Source organism: Oryx dammah, unplaced genomic scaffold (genome assembly GCF_014754425.2).
Source record: "Oryx dammah isolate SB20612 unplaced genomic scaffold, SCBI_Odam_1.1 HiC_scaffold_15, whole genome shotgun sequence".
Classification (NCBI taxonomy): domain Eukaryota; kingdom Metazoa; phylum Chordata; class Mammalia; order Artiodactyla; family Bovidae; genus Oryx; species Oryx dammah.
Window position 1 is genome coordinate 25,131,985 of NW_024070199.1, and position 22,225 is coordinate 25,154,209.

Below are 22,225 nucleotides of genomic sequence, written 5' to 3' on the forward strand. Positions count from 1 at the left end.
CTATGGCAAGCCTCTTTCCCCCTTGGCCTCAGTTTCCCTGTTTGAGAAAGCAGCAGACTAGACCAGATGCCCCTCAGGGCCAGTCAGACTCTGCCCGTCAGTGGTTCTAGAAGCCCTGGCAGGGCTAAGCGTGGTGTTCTGCTGGTCAGCAACCCTGTGACTGTGTCGGCATGGTGGGGAGGTCCCTCCTGGCCACATTTGGGAAGGGAAGAAAAGCTGAATGGGCCAGGAGCTCCCTCCTCATGTCAACAGGAACAGGCTGAGCCAGCCTCCAGCTCCAGTCCTGGTGGATGGCAGCTGGCAGCTCCAAGGGTGAGTCACCAGCAGGAGCAGCTGTGGATTCTTGGGCTCGGGTGTTGCCAGCCCCAGGGCACACCCTGGCTGCAGAGTTTGGTAGTGGGACCTGGGTGCCAGGTGACAGGAGAGGGGTCGCAGTGTTTCCACTTGCCAACTAAACTCTCAAGGCCCTTTGGCTGCGTGCTCTACCCAGAGCCCCTAGAGCTTTGGCCCAGGGTACAGAGGCCCTGCCTTCCCATGTACCTCCCTTTCATATGATGCAGGCTTTGAGGAGCCATCAGCCAGGATCAGGCACAAAAGCTGCACCACCACCCCCATGCTACTGGTTAGAGTTCAAGGATCCCCCAGACACAGGGACTCCTTCCTTGCCTCTCCGGTTCTCACCGTCTCCCTGCCTTTGCCGTAGTGGCCCTTTCCTGAGAAGCAGTTTGGGAAAGCAGAAAGATCACTGGGTATCAGGAAGGCCAGGGTTTGCCTCTTGGGTCTGCCTGTACTTGGGCAAGCCACTTCAGCTCGCTCAGCCCGATTTCCATGCCTGAAAAATCCCCTTCACCCCATGCAGGAGGCAAGCCGGTGAGCAGCCGGGTGTTCCGTCGCTGTCAGCAAACTGCCTCTGAGTCAGGGCTCCGTGCGTGACAGAGGAGCTACCTCGCTGTGAACTACTGAAAAGCCAGTCCTTGACACAAGCACCCGCCTCTCACCGGCAGAACGGGGTTGATGATGCTAATGCCTACCCCCCACCCCGGGGTAGGGGGCGGCTGCCGAGAGAAGCAAAAGGAGCTGCGTGCACACAGGCGCTCCGGAAGCTGCATGGGGCCTGCCCAGAGAGCTGGCGCTCTCATTGCAGAGCAGGACAGTGAGTGAAGGATGGACAGAGTGAGAAGGGCCCGTGTGATCTCTAGGAGCAGAACCCAAAGAACAAAGTGGCCCGCGACCTCAGTGGTTCATGTGGCCAGGCACTGTGTTGCTCACTGCTGTATGTGGTGTGCTGAGTCACTCAGTCGTGTCCGACTCTTTGCAGCCCCATGGACTGTAGCCCGCCAGGCACCTCTGTCCATGGGGATTCTCCAGGCAAGAATACTGGGGTGTGTGGCCAAGCCCTCCTCCAGGGATCTTCGCAACACAGGGATCAAACCCAGGTCTCATGCATTGCGGGAAGATTCTTGACCATCTGAGCCACCAGGGAAGCCCGTTCACTGCTCTGTATGTATCCGCAAAACCTAGTCCGGTGCTTGGCACAGCATATAATTGGTGCTCAACATGTGCTGAACTCACACATGAATGAGCAGAGACTAAAATCAGCCCAGTTTTCTGCCTCCCAACTTCTGCCACCTGATCACAGACCTTCGCTCCCCATCCCTGAGATCTGAGGCTCTTAACCTGAGGTCCATGGATCCCCTCCAGAACTATATACAGAACTGAGGGTGTGTGTGTCTGGGTGTCTGTGCAGGCATCTTCCTGAGTGAAGACATGTTAGATTTCTGTCCAGGAAAAGTTTTAAATAAGCCCGGCCCTGAAAGGTACATCGCTCAGTTGGATTCACCTGGACTCCAGCACTGCCAGGTACTCTGTGAGTTTAAAAAAAAATAAATAAATAACCAGCCTCCACCCTTGTCTCTGAAAGGTACATGCAGGACCCTTCAAACCTACAGTGTTTCCTTCCACCCCCATAAGGTGCCAGGCAGTTAACCTGCCATCTTTCATATGCACAAGTGATGATGGAGCATCATCAGGGGACCAGTGTTCTGAGTGGCTGCGCTCCTGTTGGGTGGGTCTCACAGAGCCTTGCACACCCTCTCCATCTCTCCAGTCCCCCCACTTGCATTTAGATGTGACAGGTGAGCATCAGGGCCCTGGACCCAGGAATACTAATCAGGCCTTGTAATATCTGAACTCAGAACAGTACCCTCCTTTTAAAAATATTTTTCCTCATTACAAATATTAATAAATATATATGTATATACATATGTATATGCCTATTATTATAGGCAATTTAGAGTAAGTAACAATGAAAAATATCACTCTATTCTCACTGTCCTCCAAAAACTATTGTTACTACCCTACTTCTGTTCTTCCCATGTACCATGTATGAGGTTCATTGAGCACTTACTATGTGCCCAGCGTCCACTGTGCTTCATGCTCTCTGAGCACCACTTGAGTTAATCCGTCATCTTTTTGTTGTTGTTGTTTAATTTTACCTGCAATGGGTCTTTATTGCATGAACTTCTCTAGTTGTGACACTCAGGCTTAGTTTCCCTGAAGCATATGAGATCTTAGTTCCCCAACCAGAGATCAAAGCCTTGTCCCCTGCATTGGAAGGCAGATTCTCAACCACTGAACCACCAGGGAAGTCCCCAACCTCTCTTCATTCATCGGGGATTCTCCACCTTTTTATATGCATGTTTATACTTTCTTAGTTTTTGAGGCCAAGCAGAGAAGGCTGTTTTGTAACTTTGCCTTTCTTACTCCACACCATCAAAATTTCTTCCCCTGTTATTAAATATTCATCTACGGAGTCATTTTTAACGGCAGCATGATGATGTTTTATTGCAGGCAGGTTCCAGGCTTCTCAGACTGGGGTGCATGTACCCCGGAGGGCAAAGCCACAGGATAAATGTAGAACATTTTCCTGAAGCATAAATTTGATTCCAAGCTTTGGGAGGGGAAAAAAACATTAAGATCAAAACAAGCACAGATATGCCACAGAATAGAATAAAGCACACCCATGAATTTTAAAACAAAGCAGCAAATTCCAGGTCATGTGACTTGCAGTTTTCCCCCGAAGACCCATGTCCCCTCCGCTCTGAAGATGGGAGAAACATCTGAGAAGCTCTGAGCTCTCCCTCTTCTTACATTTAAGGGAACTGAGACCCAGGAAGGAGAACGGATTGCCCAGGGTCCAGTGTGAGTGTCACAAGTCAAGCCCGGTAGCCTCTGAGCTGTACCTGTCCCACCCATCCGTGTTTGCAATCACACATCGACCACTGTTTCTGAGGGTGTGGGTGGAAAGCTTGCGGCTTGAGTAACTGACCTTCTGCTTATCAGTCGTGGAAACTTTCGACTTCTATGTGATACATCTCTTAACAGCGGCTTTTCCTTTTTCACCTTGGTGGCCAGGATCTGAGGTGTCTGCTCATGTGGTTAGTAACAGTAGCCTCCCAGGGCAAAGGCAGAGGCCCCTAGGCTCCACTTAGTGCGCTGTATGGTAAATACGGATCCACAGGTCTGTTTTACCCAGCTGACATGAGCCTTTAAAGGCAGGAGTTACGTTTGGTCATTATTATCTGATGTGTCTTGAGCACTTAGTGCCAAGTTGGATGTTTCATCCATAGGCTCTGTCGTCATCACAGCTTTTCTTTGCTTGAAATTTATTTATGTATTCATTTATTTACTTGGTTGCGTCGGGTTCTAGTTGCTGCGCATTGGCTCTCCAATTGTGGTGTACAGGCTTGCTAGTTGCAGCATGCGGGCTTCAAGGCATGTGGTCTCTTAGTTTCTGTACCAGGCATTGAACCCACATCCCCTGCATTGCAAGACAGACTCTCAACCATTGAACCACCAGAGAAGTTCCCATCACAACTTTTCAAATGTACCATCATCCTTGTCTATCACTTGTCCATCCTCATTCACTCACCACAGAAATATTTATTGTAGACCTACACGCTAGCACTGGTGCTATATGCTGTGGACAGTCATGATGACCATAACTGCTCTTCCCGTCACGGAACTTACAGAGAACTGGCAAAGATGATTTTTCAACAAATAATTTGGACACGCTGTAGGGAGTGTAATGTAGTTCAGGGGCCTGTCCAGGTTCAGTTCAGTCGCTCAGTTATGTCCAACTCTGCGACCCCATGGACTGCAGCACGCCAGGCCTCCCTGTCCATCACCAACTCCCGGAGCTCTCTCAAATTCATGTCCATCAAGTTGGTGATGCCATCCAACCATCTCATCCTCTGTCGTCCCCTTCTCCTCCCACCTGCAATCTTTCCCAGTATCAGGGTCTTTTCCAGTGAGTCAGTTCTTTGCATCAGATGGTCAAAGTACTGGAGTCTCAGCTTCAGCATCAGTCCTTCCAATGAATATTCAGGGCTGCTTTCCTTTGGGATGGACTGGTTGGATCTCCTTGCAGCCCAAGAAACTCTCAAGAGTCTTCTCCAACACTACAGTTCAAAAGCATCAATTCTTCAGCACTCAGCATTTTTTATGGTCCAGCTCTCACATCCATACATGACTACTGGAAAAACCATAGCCTTGACTAGATGGGCATTTGTTGGCAAAGTAACATCTTTGCTTTTTAATATGCTGTCTAGATTGGTCATAGTTTTTCTTCCAATGAGCAAGCATCTTTTAATTTCATGGCTGCTGTCACCATCTGCAGTGATTTTGGAGGCCCCAAAATAAATTATCTCACTGTTTCCATTGTTTCCCCCATCTATTTGCCATGAAGTGATGGGACTAGTTGCCATGATCTTAGTTTTTTGACTGTTGAGTTTTAAGCCAGCTTTTTCACTCTCCTCTTTCACTTTCATCAAGAGGCTCTTTATTGCTTTGATTTCTTTCATAAGGGTGGTATCATCTGCGTATATGAGGTTATTGTTATTTCTTCCTGCAATCTTGATTCCAGCTTGTGCTTCATCCAGCACGGCATTTTACATGATGTACTCTGCATGTAAGTTAAGTAAGCAGGGTGACAATATACAACCTTGACATACTCCTTTCCTAATTTGGAACCAGTCTGTTGTTCCCTGGTTCTTTTTTTTTTTTTTAATTTATTTTTTATTTTACTTTACAATTCTGTATTGGTTTTGCCATATGTTCCCTGGTTCTAACTGTTGCTTCTTGACCTGCATACATATTTCTCAGGAGACAGGTAAGGTCGTCTGGTATTCCCATCTCTTGGAGAATTTTCCACAGTTTGTTGTGATCTACACAAAGACTTTGGTGTAATCAATAAAGCAGAAGTAGATGTTTTTCTGGAATTTTCTTGCTTTTTTGATGGTCCAACAGATATTGACAATTTAATTTCTGGTTCCTCTGCCTTTTCTAAATCCAGATGGAACATCTGGAAGTTCACAGTTCACATACTGTAGCTAATTCTTCTTAACTACAATCAATCAATAGATATTAGAAACCTATTATTTGTTTTAGTTCTATGCTAGGTACTATACTAACATTATAAATTTGAACACATAAAAACCATTATGTATTATTGCACTGGAGAAGGGCATGGCAAACCACTTCAGTATTCTTGCCTTGAGAACCTCATGAACAGTATGGAAAGGCAAAAATATATGAAGATGAACTCCCCAGGTTGGTATGCTCTTCTCCAATATGCTACTGGAGAAGAGTGGAGAAATAACTCTCGAAAGAATGAAGAGACAGAACCAAAGCAAAAACATCGCCCAGTTGTGGATATGACTGGTGATGGAAGTAAAATGCAATGCTATAAAAAACAGTATTGCATAGGAACCTGGAATGTTTGGTCCATGAATCAAGGTAAATTAGAAGTGGTCAAATAGGAGATGGCAAGAGTGAACATCAACATTTTAGGAATCAATGAACTAAAATGAACCAGAATGGGCGAATTTAATTCAGATGACCATTATATCTACTACTGTGGCCAAGAGTCCCTTAGAAGAAATAGAGTAGCCCTCATAGTCAACAAAAGAGTCTGAAATGCAGTACTTGGGTGCAGTCTCAAAAATGACAGAATGATCTCTGTTCATTTCCAAGGCAAACCATTCAATATCACAGCAATCCTAATCTATACTCCAACCAGTAACACCAAGAAGCTAAAGTTTGAACATTTCTGTGAAGACCTATAAGACCTTCTAGAACTAACACCCAAAAAGGATTTCATTTTCATCACAGGGGACTGGAATGCAAAAGTAGGAATTTAAGAGCTACCTGGAGTTACAGGCATATTTGCCCTTGAAGTACAAAATGAAACAGGGCAAAGGCCAACAGAGTTTTGCCAAGAGAATGCACTGATCATAGCAAACACCCTCTTCCAACAACACAAGAGAAGACTCTACACATGGACATCACCAGATGGTCAATGCCGTAATCAAATTGATTATATTCTTTGCAGCCAAAGATGGAGAAACATTATACAGTCAGCAAAAACAAGACCAGGAACTGACTGTGGCTCAGATCACGAACTCCTTATTGCCAAATTCTGACTTAAATAGAAGAAAGTAGGGAAACCCACTGGACCATTCAGGTATGACCTAAATCAAATCCCTGTCCAGGTGGCTTAGTTCAAATCCACCACTTTTTAGCCTCTCTGCACCTCATCTTCCTCTTCTGTAAAATGAGGATCACAGGAGTGCCAACTTCATAGGGTACCATGAAGAGTGAATAGATTAACATGCACAAAGCACTAAGAGCAGGGCTACGTTCCAAGTGTATTATTTCTGCTGGCCGTATGATGGAGAGATGTGGGTTGCCAGGTGTGTATGACGGGGAGGACCTGCTTTAGGAGACAAATGGTGGAGTTCTACAGGATGAGTAAGAGTTAACTTGGGCAAGTGTTTTGGAGGCAGGTGAAGGGAGCAGGATGAAGGAGGGATGGTCCTGGCAGAGAGGACAGGATACTCAGAACACAGCGGGTGGGCTCACCTGAGGAACTGCCAAGAAGTGTGGCTGGACCACAGCAGGTGGGGAGCCATACAGGGCCAGGTCTGGGAAGAGAGGGAAATACTGGCACAGAAGTTCAGGCATCTCCAGGACCCAGCGCTCTGCTCCACACTATTGATGCAGGCAGTGGGAGAGGCTCAGTAAGTATTTGTCACATAAGCAATTGAGCATGCAGACATGGTGTCTTGGCTATGACTATTCCAAGTCCCCCATCCAGAAAAGGAGTCCATTGTCCCGTATACATAATATGTGAAGTGTCCCAACCCCTTACTGTCAAGCTATACACATCTGTTTTGCTGGTCCATCTCTCTCTCTCTTTTTTTTTTTTTTTTGCCATACCACCACATGGCATGTGGGATCTTAGTTCCCCAACCAAGGATTGAACCCATGCCCCCTGCATTGCAAACAGTCTTAACCACTGGACCACTGCCAGGGAAGTCCCATGGTCCCTCTCTTCTTGGCAATAGACTAGACGGCGTCAGTTTGGATGGGGAGTTCAGTAAGGTGGTGCTGCTGGAATCCCCCACTCCACTGGGGCCTCAGCTCTAGCCCAGTGCTGTTCAGACTTGTTTAGTGGTGGCGCCTTGTATTGAGATGATCTTAGAGGATACCCACTATACAGAATGTGACCAAACAGCTTCCATGGCTGAGGCTTGGGTATGGAGACTCAGAGCACCTGGTCATAGCTGGGTCACCCGAGAAGACGCCAGGGCTCCCTGAAACACAGAATGCCAAGGGAGGAGCTTAGCCCCCGCTTTTGAGGTGTGGAAACTGAGGTCCAGAGAGGAGGGGGCGACTCTGCCAAGGTCACACAACCAGGGACAGACCCAGAAATGGATCCCAGACATTTGACATCAGCTCTGCTACCCCAAGGTTTTGCTCCACTGCCACCTGACCACCCCCACTCCCCTAGTGTGGTGTCTCAAGGTGGGGCAGGGGCATGTGGCTGTGACCTTGTCAAGTCAGGATACAGAGCATGAGAGACAAAAACCGGGAGGGCAGGCGTGGGTGAGCTGTTCAGGGTCACGGCCTGGTTACACTGTGCCTTTTTTTCCGTCTCTCTCTCTTTTAATTGAGTTTGAGGTGGTTGTTTTTTGTTTCCTTAAGAAAAGGGAACAGAATGAAGCTGCGTAAACACCACAATGTTAACTCCCTGAAAAACCTCCTGCCATTTTAACTCTGTTACTGGAGAAATAAAAGAGAAATAATTTGTCCACCCACACTTAGCTCTTTCTGACGAAGGTAGGTGAATATTGCTTTGCTAGTCGAGGGTGACTGCTGGAAGTGGAGCCAGGCTGACTGATCTTGGATTGAGAGGAAGCCACGGCAACCCCAGAAGGAGCAGCCCGCGGGGTCGGCAGGGCCCGGGTCACCGGCCACGTTGTCACCTTCCGCAGGTGTCCCCCAGCCGGTAGGGATGGAGGCGCTGGACCAGGCCGAGGGGCCCGCGGCCTCACAGAGAGAGATGCCACCGCCCCCACCTGCTTCACCGCCCTCGGAGCCAGCTCAGAAGCCGCCACCTCGAGGCGCCGGGAGCCACTCCCTCACCGCCAGAAGCAGCCTCTGCCTGTTGGCTGCCTCTCAGTTCCTGGTAAGGACATCACAGGCCTCGCCGGGCCTGGAGGGAGGGCGGGTTGAGGGACGGCCTCCACTTCCTCCCCAAGATGGCCGCCTGGGGACACAGAGGCGGGAGGGGCCTTCCCGGCGTCCCTCGTGCCTGCGGCCCTCCGGCTGGTGTGAGAGAAGGCTGGAGTTCCAAGCCACAGCCTTGAGGGCTGAGCCCCTCATGCGCTGAGCTCAGAAGTAGGGATGCAGGCCCGGCCCCCAGCCCCCCATGGTGCTGCGGGCGTCCTTCTGAGGACTTCCTGTCTCTGCAGGCACCTCTAGGAGACTCTCCCTGTGATGTGTATACCTGGTGGGGTGGTGGGCTCCCCTCTGCGAAGGCTCCCTTAAGACAGATTTTCTCCAGGCAAAGTCCTATGCCCTTGCCTTTGTTGCACAGTGTGGACCTCGGTGGGGGCGCGGGCGGGGTAGGCGGTAGGTTGAGGCTCCAGGTAAACTCTTGAGGGTGGGGAAACAGGGAGCTATGGGGGGCAAGGAGGCCAGACTCCGAACTCAGTGCGCTGGCCCCGGCCACCCCAGCTCGCCTGTGGGATGCTCTGGCTCAGCGGCTTTGGCCCCATCTGGACACAGAACACCACAGACGTCGTCTCCTCCGCGCTCACGTTCCTGGAGCGGCTGGGACCCGCGGTGAGTAAGCTCCAGGGAGCCCCAGGGTAGGAGGGAGCGCCTGGGGGCCTCCAGCCCCACCAGCCCCTGCCTGGGGCTTGAGTTCAGATGATAACCCTGAAAGGCTTCTTCCTGTCCCCTCCCCAGAACCAGGTACAAAGTTCTCAGAGCCTCAGTCTTACCCGTGCTGAAATAGATGAGAACGCGCCCCCACCCCCCACCCGCATCACCCTGAGCTGTTTGTCTGATGTTCCCCAGGCCTGGCTGGGCACTGAGACCTGGGACATCCCCAGTCTGCTGCTGGTCTCTCTCTCTGTGATCCTCATCACCACCCTGGTAAGGCTCCTCCTGACCCGACCTCGCTGCTCCCCTCCTGTGACTCCAAGACCCAGTCCCCACCTTGTCTCCTTTGACCTGCCGACTAGATGTTGCGGGTAGGGCTGAGGAGGGGCGCCTGTCTTCTTCCCCCAACGTGCCCAGGCTGGGGTGGAGAGAGGCCCCTTCTTTCTCAAAATTGGTTTGCAGTGTTCTTGGCTGGGGAAAGGAGCTGAGACAGTGTGAAAACCGGAGCAGGAACACCCCACCCCACTAACAAAGCTTCAGAGCGTAACAGCCTGAGGGTTGGGGAAGGAGGGGGCCGGGAGGACATCTAGGTAGCGTCCCATCTAGGTGAGCGGTGGTACTCTGCAGACAGTTCCCAGGAGAACAAGCCTGCTTCAGACACATGGAGGGGCAGGGAGCTCAAGCCCCTGGGCACGCCATCATCTGGGGGCTGCTGCCAGCATGGTCCATGATGCCAGTTATGTCCCCAACTAGGTGTGGCTCCTCCTGAGGACTCCCCCAGAGCCACCCAGCCCGCTGCCCCCTGAGGACAGGCGCCAGTCGGTAAGCCGTCAGCCTTCCTTCACCTACTCGGAGTGGATGGAGGAGAAAGTCGAGGATGACTTCCTGGATCTGGACCCCGTCCCTGAGACCCCTGTGTTTGACTGCGTGATGGACATCAAGCTGGAGGCTGACCCCACCTCCCTGACTGTCAAAGCCATGGGTCTGCAGGAGAGGTGGGTGCGGCAGAGGTGCATGGAGCTCTTAGCTCCCTGTCGGAAGGGCAGATGCCTGACTGACTTCCAGTGCCCAGGGCAGAGCTGAGCTCATAGCCCCACCAGTGCAGACGTGTGCTCTTCAGATCTGAGTCATGTAGATCTGAATGCCCCAAAGTGAACACTAAGAAACGTTACTGCACACAGACATGTAGGCATGCACAGGTGTGCACACATGCACACTCACACATACAACTCTTGTGGCTTGGATAGGTTTCTTTACTGTAGGACTTGTTGGGAGCCTTTAACGTGCTTGTAGTCATTGTAGATTGACAAGGGGTTGTGTGTAGCCTTCCTCAAAGTTATCCGACCACAGAACCCTGCTTTCATAGTGTCTCGTAGAGTTCCACACAGCACATTTTGGGAGGTGTCAACACCCTCTGCAGAGCCTGGCTGGGTTAGCTAGATCCCACTAGGGTTGTGTTGTCCACATGATGTCATGGAAAGAGCACTGGAGGAGGAGTCAGAAAACCTAGGTTTTTGTTTCAGCTCTGCTACCCCCTTACTGTACGTGCTTGGGCAATTCTTATCCCCTCTGTGGCTTTCAGTTTCCCTTTCTAGGTAATGAGGGTAATGGGCCACTAGACTCTGAACACAGCAGAGTCTGCTCAGTCCACTCATCCTTGCTCAGCTGTGCTACCCCTGGGATCCCGTCTTTCCCGAGCCTTTCCTGGATGAGATGTCCTTGGAGGCTGCAGCCCTGGGGGCTAGGGTACTGAGGGTGGAGCCCTGCTTCTCTGCCCCAGGCATGTGCCCTCTCGGTGAGCTTCCCCTGGCTCTGGGAGCTGCCTCTGGCAGGGGCACAGGAGAGTGCGGGGAAGGACTGTATTGAGGGGCCTCACAGGGAATCTTTGGGACTGGGGCCCAAGCCCACACGCAGTTAGCTACTCTGCTGCACGGGGCAGGAGCGGATGGCAGGCTTAAGCCTTAGGGCTGAGCCTCACGCTGTCTGTGTTGGGGTTACACCATGCCCACTCCTCTCCCTGGAACCCGTCAGGTTCCCACCCCATCTGCCGCTCCCTCATCCTCCTGCTCCAAGGCCCCCAGCTAATGGCCCTCCCTGCCCCTGATACTCACCGCCTCCCTTCCTGGTCCTTCCAGGAGGGGCTCCAATGTCTCCCTGACCCTGGACATGTGCACGCCGGGCTGCAACGAGGAAGGCTTCGGCTATCTCATGTCCCCCCGTGAGGAGTCAGCCCGAGAGTACCTGCTCAGCGCCTCCCGCGTGCTCCAGGCTGAAGAGCTTCACGAGAAGGCCCTGGACCCCTTCCTGCTGCAGGCAGAATTCTTTGTGAGTCCCCCTGAGCCAGCGCCCCAACAGGGGCCAGCCCTTTATGCTCATGTTGGTCCCCCGAGCAAGGCTTTGGAACAGGGTACCCCAAACTCAGCATCTGATGAACATCATTTCATTCTCACCTCTCCTACTGTCTTGGGCTAGCTGCTTCCTCTCTGGGCCTCAGTTTCTCATCCGGAAAATGGGGATAAAGATAACAGGGGTGTTGCAAGGATTCGAAAGATGCAGAAAGTGTGCAAAGTGCCCATCAGGTGATTGGTGTTTATGGCATTCTTAAGTCATCATCACCTAGGATTGTCCTCCGAAAGCCTTAGAAAGCCTTCTCTTCTCTATTTGGAGATGTGAGGCGTGACACTATGTGGCACCAGGGATTATACCTGGGGCCCAGCAGTGAAAGTGCTGAATCCCAACCACTGGCCCGCCAGACAAATCCCGAAAGCCTTCTCTTCTGACTCTCCCGTTTTCCCACTCTCCTTTTACCTGCCATCACCAAACAATGTTCATCTTCCTTTGAAATCTCTCCAGTTCTGTGGCTCCAGCTTAGGGTGGTCCTGATTACCTCCCCGTCCAGACTCTAACAGCAGCTTCCAACTGCCTCCTGTTGGACTTTGAGGGGCTTATAAATGACCCCCCTGTTTTACCTACCCGAGCACTCAACCAGTTAAAAGCTAAGATAGAGAAGATCACAAAACCACCTTTATTTTTGCTGAGAAAGGCTAGGTAAGTTTCTGTTCTTGTTCATTTTTTGTTTTTTCATTTTGACTGCTCTGAGTCTTTGCTGCAGACCACAGGCTTCTTTCTCTAGTTGTGCCACGCAGGCTTAGTTGCCTGGAGGCATGTAGGATGTTAGTTCCCTGAGCTGCAATCAAACCCATGTTCCCTGCATTGGAAGGCAGATTCTTTATCACTGGACCAGCAACGAAGTCCCAATGCTAGGTTTAACATGAGGATTACGTATGTAGCAGTAGTGAGCTTCCTAATACCAACCGCCAGAATGAAGCAACACTCCTGCCACCCCAGGCGGTCCTGGTACATTGCCAGCCTCACCCCATGGGGGTACCCTGTAATTCTTTCTTAGCAGGAGGGTCGGAGGAGGAGGAGGAGGAAGTAAGGGGCTAGCGCCCCAAAGCCGAGTTTCTCAATCAGACACCATCCGGTAACTCACCCACCGTGTGGGCAGGAATGGGCAAGAGCCAGGAGCATTTGGAGAGAGTCCCTCCTGGGAGAAGCCTGAGGGATGGGGAACCTGCGTGCCTCCCTCACAGCTCCCCTTGCCCCAGGCCACCTGCTCCCTAGCAGAACTGGATGGCTCTCCTCTCTGGGCAGCCCTCCATCATCTCTGACCTGTGGCTCCAAAGTCTCCAGCATGTGGTCCAGCCTGCCTTACCTGAGTTGAGCCAGTCCCAGCAGCCTTTTCCAGACTCAGGGCCCCATCCCTGCAGGACCCCATCCCACTTCAAACTTGGCCCTTGCCCCACCCCCTCCCCCACGCCTTCACAGTCATCAGCCCTCGCCCTGGAGGCCCCTAAGATGCCTTCCTGGGCTACCCAGCCTGGGGGCCATCCCCATGGCCACCCCTCCCCTTGAGGGTGTGTGGTATGTCCTTGTCATCTCCGGTTTCGTAGTTCATTGTCAGTTTCACCCAGAGAGAGAGGAAGCGGGTGTGTTTACATGCCCACCCCATGGGCACTTCTGCACCTGCTTTTTATTCTTCTGATTCTCACAACCACCTAGAAAGTGAGTCTCGTGATCCTCTTTGTACAAAGTGCATTCTTAGTGTGTCCACAGTGAGCACTGTGATTCATGACGGTGAGAGATGGCAAGGGTGCTAAAGTGTGTAGACAGAGGGAAGGGGCGCGAGAGGACAGTCACCGAGGAGTCATCCCACAGGACCTGGCAGGAGGGGCAGAGAGAACCTTAAAGGCTGAGAAGGATTAGGGTGATGAAGAGGGATGCCACCAGTGCTCCCTGCAAGTGGAGTGCCGCGAACTCAGACGTGGAGGCTAGCCGGAGACTGAGAGATTAACTACAGGGAAGAGATGGGCACAACTCGAGGGTGGGGCTTTTGAGAGCAGCTGGTGGTAAAGAAAGGCCAGCTCCGAGAAGACCTCACATTCCAGGCAGAAAAGTTCAGACTTGGCGCTCTTGACATGCAGGGTGATTGAGAGGTGCAAATACAACTCTGGGAGGCCCAGAACGAGGCTGCCTCCCTGCCGGAGAATCAGGGGAGGCTTCTTGGAGGAGGTGGCATTTATGGTGCACAGCAGGGCATGAGAAGATGAGGATGGGATGGATGTTACTACCGAGCGAGCAGCACAACCCAAGGCCCTGAGCGGGGCACCTGCCTGGGGTAGGAACGTGAGTCAGCAAAGCCACTCCATGCGGCTGCAGCGCAGGCTGCAAAAGGCGGTGATTGGCCATGTCACTTCTCTGTCCATCAAGCGTTCACTGAGTGCTGACTCTGTGCCAGGCTGGCCCTCCATAAACGGTGGTGGTGCTAACATTCATTATGCACTCAGCATGTGCCAGGACTGCTCTGGATGCTTTTCATGTGCCCTCACTCATTTAATAGTCGATGTTTGTTGAATGAATGCATGCATCAAGCCAGCCCACAGCTGCTCTCAACCCCATGCCTTCCTCCTACAGGAAATCCCCATGAATTTTGTGGATCCGAAAGAATATGACATCCCTGGGCTGGTGCGGAAGAACCGATATAAAACCATCCTTCCCAGTGAGTACTCGGCTGCCCCTCACCTGGGTGCCCTTAAACCCTGAGGCCCATGCCCTTAACTCCAGCATGGGCCTCCAGGGTCGCCAGGCAAAGGGATGGAAGGTAGGGGTGCCCGGTGAAGGGAAACACCCCCTTTAGAGGGCAGAGGGCTCTTGGTTCCTTCACACAGCACTCTCCAGATCTTTGCCCTAGACAAGCATTGTGCTGGGCTCTGTGGAAACCCAGAGAAAAAAAGGAACAATAACAGCAGCTCCTAGACAGGGCATGGTGGCTGAAAATGTGGTCACATCCCTGGTGTCTTCAGAGTGGACAGGTTTTAAAGAGAGGACATTAAGGCTCAGAGAGGTTAAGTGGCTCATCCACTATCACACAGCGAAGACGTACAGAACCAAGTTTGAAACTAGGCCTCTGTAACCTCAAAATTGAGCTCTTTTGTCTACCTGCAGTTCACTTTGGCTAGATTATGAATCCTCTAACAGGCAGAGCCACCTCAAAAGGGAGCGAGCTGCCTGTCAGGTAGGAAGCTCCCCATTGGCTAGGGTATTCAAGCTAGAATGCATGAGTGGTCCCCCTGGAAGATTTCATAGGGATTTTCCCCCCTTTGGGGGTGGTTAGACAAAGTAACCTGATATTCCTCTTTTAGCCTGGGATGTCATTTTCAGGTAACTTTCATCAGGCCCCTGTCTGCCTGTCACCCCTGCCAAGTTCTGGCCCAAGGCCCTAGGGCTAGCTTGGGGGGTGACTTATTGAAACCAAATCCCCACAAACCTACTTCACTCAGTTTATGGAGTAAGGAGGCTTTTAAAAAGCAGTTTTGCCATCAGCATCTCCAACAACATGTAAGATGTCATGACTTATTTTTAACTTTTAAAATATCGACTTGTGGTTGCTATGGTTACACAGCGTCTAGGTAGTTCCAGTTAAACAAAGCACCATTTAAGGCCAGGATTCAGGGCTGCTCACCTCTTCCCTCCTCTTACTCCCCCCTCCACCCACCAAGCCCTACCTGGAAGGAGGGCTTCAGGTGCCCCACAGTCTCGGGCTTTGCCGGCCACTCAGAATAGCCACTGGGGGAGTTTGAGAGCCAGGCCATCACTCCATCTGGTCCCCACTGGATTCCTGAGAGTAATCCAGCCTCCAGCTATAGCCTATGCCTGCAGCCCCCAAGCCCAACAGAGAATCTTCACTGTAGCCAGCAAGAATTGACCCTGTGCCCTCAGAGACTGGACTGGGGTGGGTGGTAGAGGCCCCTCTTGGATCAAGGACACCCCGAGGCTTGCTTTCTCATTCACTTGGAGGCTACTTCTGGATCCCAATCTGGGTACCATGAGGGGAGGGAAGGGGCCCATGCAGGGCTGCCCGTTCCTCTCCCCTGGTCACAAAGAGCCCCCTTCCATTCACCCTCGCTCTTCCCCATACCTGACTCTCCTCCACGCCCCTCGCCACAAGAGCTGCCTCACCCCCACCTTCCCCTCCACAAGTCACCTGCCCAAACCTCAGGCACTTGGGCCAGGGCATGAAAGGGCTGGCGAGGGGAGTTTTGTGGGTATCCCTTTCCATTTCATATTCCAGGTTTGGGATCCTCCTTTGACCTGTTAATTTAGAAATTGGTTTAATTTATACTTGCAGTGATTTCAGTAGCAGCACCAACTTGCTCTATAGTGACTGGGTGCTGGCCTAAGTTATGGGTCTGAGGACTCATGATTAACAGCCACTCTTGAACCCTGACAGGATGAGTGAGGTTGTGACGGAAGGAATGTTCCCAGTTTACGGAGGAGGCACAGGGGTACTCAGTGAATGGCCTGCACTGACACCACCAGGACTTGAACCCAGGCTCGCTGGTGGGCGGTGTAGACTCCTGACCGCTGATGCAGCCTTTGACAGCCCTGTACGGGACACACGGGCAGGGCCTTTAGTCCAACCCTCCTTCCACGGGAAAGACCCCGGGGGCCAAGGAAGGGAGGAGATGCGAGCTGACGACAAAGCTGGACAGAGCCCAGAACCCAGGCCCCTAACCCCACCCGCCACCTCCTGGCTCAGTCCCAGCCTCTGCGAGTTTCCAGGACAGACTAGATCAATACAGGGAGGCTCTGGGAGGCAGAGCACGACGCAGTGAGAATCTGCTGCTCTGGGATTTGACAGGTGACTAGATTGGGGTGGGGGTGAACCCTTACGGACGTGTGTGTCGTCTCATCTCAGGCTCAGAAGACTTTACTCCTTTCATTGTGATACTCTCCCCTGGCATCCTACCCAAATCTTAGCTATACTGTGCTTTACAGTTGACATAGCACTTGCCATCTGTTTTCTCAGTTGTCTTCCCAACAATCCGAGGAACTAGGCATCTTTACCCCCATATTACAGATCGGAAAACTGAGGCTTAAAAAGGCCATGTGCTTTACAAGCTTACACAGCAGGTTGGGAACAATCTATATTCAAACTCTTGCTGGCCCTGCTGGCTAGGATGTATCCTCTAGGGAATTTCTTACTGTCTGAGCTGTCTCCTCCCCAGAACATGAAGCACAGAGAGGACCGGGCAGCTTAAGGGATGCAGGCAAGGGTGGCCTGGGATCCTACAGAGGGAGAGAGCCAAGGCCTCCCTGTACCATTCTCTTCAGCCTGGGTCCTCACCTTCCTGAGTGGGCCACAGGGATGGGTCAGTGTTTTGCTTCTGGCAAGGGAAGAAGGAACTTCCGGTCCCAGAAGAAATGTAGGTGCCCTGACATGGGCCAGAGAAGGTGGGCCCACACAAGAGGGATTGCACATTCAAATCCCAGCCTCACCTGTCTCCACTACCTCAGACCCTCACAGCAGAGTGTGTCTGACCTCACCAGACCCTGACGACCCTCTGAGTTCCTACATCAACGCCAACTACATTCGGGTATGTAACCCCATCCCAACAGTCTCTCCCTAAAAGGGAGGCCCGGGTCAATGGGGTCCATCCACTAGGCTTGTCCCTAAGTCCGTCCGGTTCCTGCCAGTCCCCAGGGAAGAGGCTGAGTGGGGAAAATGGGCCCTGGGAGCCCAACAAGTGACCCTGATGGCCTGGACATGGCTGGTCACAGGGCTATGGTGGGGAAGAAAAGGTGTACATCGCCACTCAGGGACCCATCGTCAGCACGGTCGGCGACTTCTGGCGTATGGTGTGGCAGGAGCACACGCCCATCATCGTCATGATCACCAACATCGAGGAGATGAACGAGGTAGGCCCCTCTGGACCTTACCAGGTGTCTGCTGCTTGGTGCCCCGTGCCAAGCATCTTGTTCCCATGTTAATCCTTTCAGCAATCTTGGGAGGTTGGTATGTTCACCTTGCTGCCTTGCCCAGGGAAGGAAATGTGAGGCTCAGAGAGGTTAAGTCAGTTACTCAGAGCCACACAAATAGTCAGAGGCAGGGCCTTGAGCTGGCCCTCCACCTCCAGCGCTCAGGATCTTAAACACGCTGCTCTGCTGCCGCCCAGCCTGCCAGGGCTGATGCTGGCTGATCCATACTCATCACAGCCCATTTAATTGAAATCCCATGAAGGTCCTTCAAACTGAGTATTACTTCCATTTTCCCAGATGAGGAAACTGAGACTCAGAAAAGGGAAGTAACTTAACAAGTGAGAAGCTGAGATTTGAGCTCTCTAACTGCAAACCTACTGCCCCGTTGTCTGTCTCCCCATTGGCCCGGGACAGGCACTGGGGAGGGCGTGGTCGGGGCGCTGGGAGTATCTCAGCCTGATCTGGGCCCCTGCAGAAGTGCACCGAGTATTGGCCGGAGGAGCAGGTGGTATACGATGGCGTGGAGATCACCGTGCGGAAAGTCATCCACACTGAGGATTACCGGCTCCGACTCATTGCCCTCAGGGTGAGGCCTGGGGCAGGGCTGGGCTGAGCTGGGAGGAGGGGGCACTCCACAGCCAACAGGGTCCCAGAGGCCAAAATAACTGAAATTAAGGCATGTGTCACTCCAGGCTTTACTGATGAGCAGGGATGAGGGGAAGAAGGGGTAAGTGATCTTGCAGATCAGAGGCAGGACCAAATTCTCAGTGCATTTCTTATCACTGGCGTCTGTCCATCCACACTGTCGTTCATAATGTCTTCCAGCTCGGCTTCAAATCCAAGACTGTCTGGAAGAGGGGGCTTCAGCAGCTTCCATATTCTGCCTGGAAACATCCCTTCACCTGGGATGCTGGGCGTCCAACCTGTAGTACCGAATCTGTCCACTAGAGGACAGGCGCTTTTTGCTGCATTTGGGTAGCACAGGGAGGTTGTGGTTACAGGAAAAAGAGAAGAGGACATAAAAATTATGAGCAGTACAGAACAGCCCAGAAGAGTGTGGGGAAGTATCCTCCCACCCTGAAGATTGTGCTTCTTCCAGGCTCAGCATAATAGAGGAGATTGTTCCTTTGGAGTCAAGAAATCAGTGCATTCTGCTTTTGAGAAATCTTTGTGAACCCTGTTTGGGGAAAGTGGTACCACTGTAATTATCCCAAAGTCTGCAAGAGGTGACCTAGGTGCCAGGAAGCTGGCATCCTATCCAGAAACAGTCAGGGAGGTCCACTGATGCTGGCAGCCATAGGGTCTGAATAGGGTGTCAAGGGCGTGAGACCTGTTCCTCTGAGCTGCCTCCTCCCACTGGAGAAGGTGAAAAATGACGTGTCAAGGAGAAGTCAGCCCCTTGAGGGCAGTGCCCAGTAGGCATTTGCAGGATATAGGCTTGCTCGAGGGCATTTCAGAGGTGGAAGATAGAGGCTGTGGTAGCTGTAACAGCCAGGTAGCCCATGGAGCAGCTTCCTTTTTCCCCTGAAAGAGAGGCTGGGGCTGCCACATCTTCTCAGTGCTGTGGGACTGGTCAGGGACCACTGGGCATTTACTTTTGTCCGTAACCTTTACAAGCACCTGCCCTGAGCCTGGTCCTGGGTTGGGTACTAGGAAAACACAGGGCTGTCCAAAGCCTGGACTCTCTCCTCAAGGAGCACCTATAAAAATGGTAAGTACTGACCTAGAGTAAAAGCACAGAAGAAGGACATGTTGTTAGCTAGGGTGCTCAGGGAGGGCTTCCTGGAAGTGGTGATGCTGAATGGGGTTCCGAAGGATAAGAGCTGGCTGGGGGGCAAACATGTAGAGAGAGCATTCCAGACAAAGGGAAACTAAAAGTAAGGGCACAGAAGATAGAAAGGCTCTGTGTATAAATGTACAGGGAATGGGGGAAGCAGAGGTTTGATCTACAAACCATTTGGAGTGCAAAGGCATCAAGTACAAGTTCGCAGGAGGAGGACTTGGGCTTGGAGAGGTAGACGCTGTACCATGTGTCTTGTTTGCCGACTGAAGAGTGGGGAGGGTGTGTTTGAGTTTTAGAGCAACAAGAGCTATCAGAGCGTTCTGAGCGGTAGAACAGGATGGGCTGTAGACAGGCCTTCTGGACCACTGTGCATCTGGGCAATCAGAGAGGAGGAGGGGAGGGCCCCACACAGTCGAGAGAACAAAGTGAAGGTGGTGGTGGAGGGGATAGCACCGGGACACTGGCTGGGGGGGACCAGGGGTGCTGGTGGGCAGGAAAGTATATTGAGGCAAGAGGAAGGGTCCCAGGGCTGTTGTGGGGGTGACTGGGCTGTCTGTGAAGGGGCAACCAGGAGACAGGAGTGAAATGGAGAAGGGGCTCTTCACCTCTCTTGGAAGATCCTGGAGTCACTAGGGCAAAACCCATGTGGAGACCAATGCTGACGCTGCTCACCAGTCCCCACTGCCCAGCTGGCCTTGGGTCTCTGGCTGCTGCCACTGGGCTGTACGGGGTAGATGGCAGAGGTCCGAGGTCCCACTCCCTGTGGCCTCCCTCCTGTGTTTCCTTCTCCCCTCCCATCTCTATCTCTGGGCTGGTTGCTGGGCTCAGTTCACGTGTATCTGGGGTGGGCCTCTGTCTCCTGGACAGAGCGGGACAGAGGAGCGAGGCCTGAAGCATTACTGGTTCACGTCCTGGCCCGACCAGAAGACCCCAGACCGCGCGCCCCCACTCCTGCACCTGGTGCGGGAGGTGGAGGAGGCGGCCCAGCAGGAGGGGCCCCGCTGCGCCCCCATCGTGGTGCACTGCAGGTGGGTCCTTCCAGACACCCACTGGGGCGGGGCGGGGCTCCCCGGCGGCCCCACCCCTCACCCCGGTGCCCTGGGCCCTCAGCGCAGGGATTGGGAGGACCGGCTGCTTCATCGCCACCAGCATCTGCTGCCAGCAGCTGCGGCAGGAGGGCGTGGTGGACATCCTGAAGACCACATGCCAGCTCCGTCAGGACAGGTCAGCTGAGGGTGGGGCCCATGGGGAGCTGGGGAGCAGGGGAGAGGGCAGCAGAGAGAGCCTGACCTGTGCATAGGGTGAAGGTTAGGGGGACACACCCCACGGGGACCGACCTGTGGACAGATGGGTGGAGAAGCCGGATCCAGGCAGTTGGTAGCTGGGATGCAGAGGGGAGAGGAACAGAGCTGGTGGACACAGGGGCAGAGGCTGAGAGTGGAGGGTCATGCCACCTCTGTCCCCACTGTCTATGCCAGAGCCAGGAGGGACAGGAAGGGCAGGCGGAAGTGGCTGGCTGGCCAAGGCTGACCTCTCCAAGCTGCACAGAGGCCCTGATGTGCCTCCCAGAGGACTGGCACTCTGTGGGTCTGGGGACGGCTCCGCAGCTGTTCTTCCATGACCCGGCCCCTTCATCTGTCGGGTAGGGGCGGTATGATCCAGACGTGCGAGCAGTACCAGTTCGTGCACCACGTCATGAGCCTCTACGAGAAGCAGCTGTCCCGTCAGTCCCCGGAGTGACCACACGCCTCCCCGAGGTCCTCTGGTACCTCCCAGCCTGAGTTGGGGCCCTCCTCACAGCCACACCCAGGGCCCTGCCTCAGGTCCCGGCCTGCTCCCCGTCCCTCCCGCTTCCTCTCTTCAGTTTGCTCCCCCTCCCCCGCTGCCTCGGCCGGACCCCTGCCCCCCCAACATAGCTCTTCCTACTGTACATACTGGGGAGTGGGGAGGGTGGGGGAGGGGTGTGCCAGGCCAGGCCTGGGGCCCCAGGGCCTGACCCAAACCACGTGACCTGGGGCCTCAGTTTTTAACGATGGTTCCACTGCTACTTGATCCAAAACGTTTCCCTGCCGCAACTCCACGTGTCCTGCCGCAGCGTGTTCTGTCTGTCCATCGTCTCTGCTGTCTGTACCGAACACTGTGTCTCCTCAGCCCGGGAGAGGGGTTGTGAGCTCCAGCCCCCCAGGGGCCCTGGCACGGGTGCCTGCCTCAGGCCCCCAGCCCCGCTTCTCCCAGCAGACAGGTTGCACTTTGCCCCTAGTTCCTGGAACCAGGATGGGAAGGAAGGGCCTGAAGACCCCGAAAGTCAGGCACAGGAAAGCCCTGAGGGGTTGGCAGAAAGGTGGCAGCTGGGGAGAGGTCTCTGGATGGGGGTGGGGGAGGAGGATCGCATCCAGGGGGACCCCCAGATATCAGACGCCCTCAGCAGGCAGTGACTAGCCTGTGGGGCAATGGTGAGAAAGGGGACACATAGGGGAGAATGAACCCAGGGGGCCTGGGCCACGGTGGGAGACAGGAAGCTCTGAGGGTAGGTTGAGAACTCGGCCCCAGATCCGTGTGAAGCATTTTTCTGTGTCGCTGTGGGAAACCCCTCCCAGAAGTCTTGCCGTGTGTGTCCTGTGTTCATGCGTGTGTTGAGAGCCCGTCAGCAGGGCGTGCATGACTCTTTGGCAACGTGTTATCTTGGAGCCACGTGTTTTTATTGGTGACTTTATTTATTCCATGGCAGACAGAGACATTTGGTGTCTTTTTATAATTTGCTCATGGTCATTGAATAGAGCAATAAATGGAGCATTTTGAGCAAAACTAGCCTCCTGTGTCTGTGTGATTGCCTCTCCCCTCTACTTCCTGCCTCCGTGTACCCCCATCTTCTTACCCCTCCTACTAGTACAG

At 53.1% G+C, this 22,225-nt stretch overlaps 1 protein-coding gene across 1 annotated transcript; it reads left to right on the forward strand.

Moving 5' to 3' along the window:
- The first annotated feature begins 220 nt into the window (after positions 1-220).
- On the forward strand, positions 221-22,141 carry PTPN5 (protein tyrosine phosphatase non-receptor type 5). Its single transcript, XM_040256553.1, has 14 exons — positions 221-312; positions 1,005-1,153; positions 8,337-8,530; positions 9,082-9,189; positions 9,427-9,504; positions 9,985-10,226; positions 11,367-11,556; positions 14,206-14,290; positions 17,089-17,168; positions 17,353-17,490; positions 18,026-18,136; positions 20,201-20,361; positions 20,444-20,557; positions 20,980-22,141. Exons 1-14 carry the CDS (start codon positions 221-223, stop codon positions 21,071-21,073), a joined length of 1,836 nt encoding a protein of 611 aa, XP_040112487.1. The 3' UTR covers positions 21,074-22,141.
- The last annotated feature ends 84 nt before the right edge of the window (positions 22,142-22,225 follow it).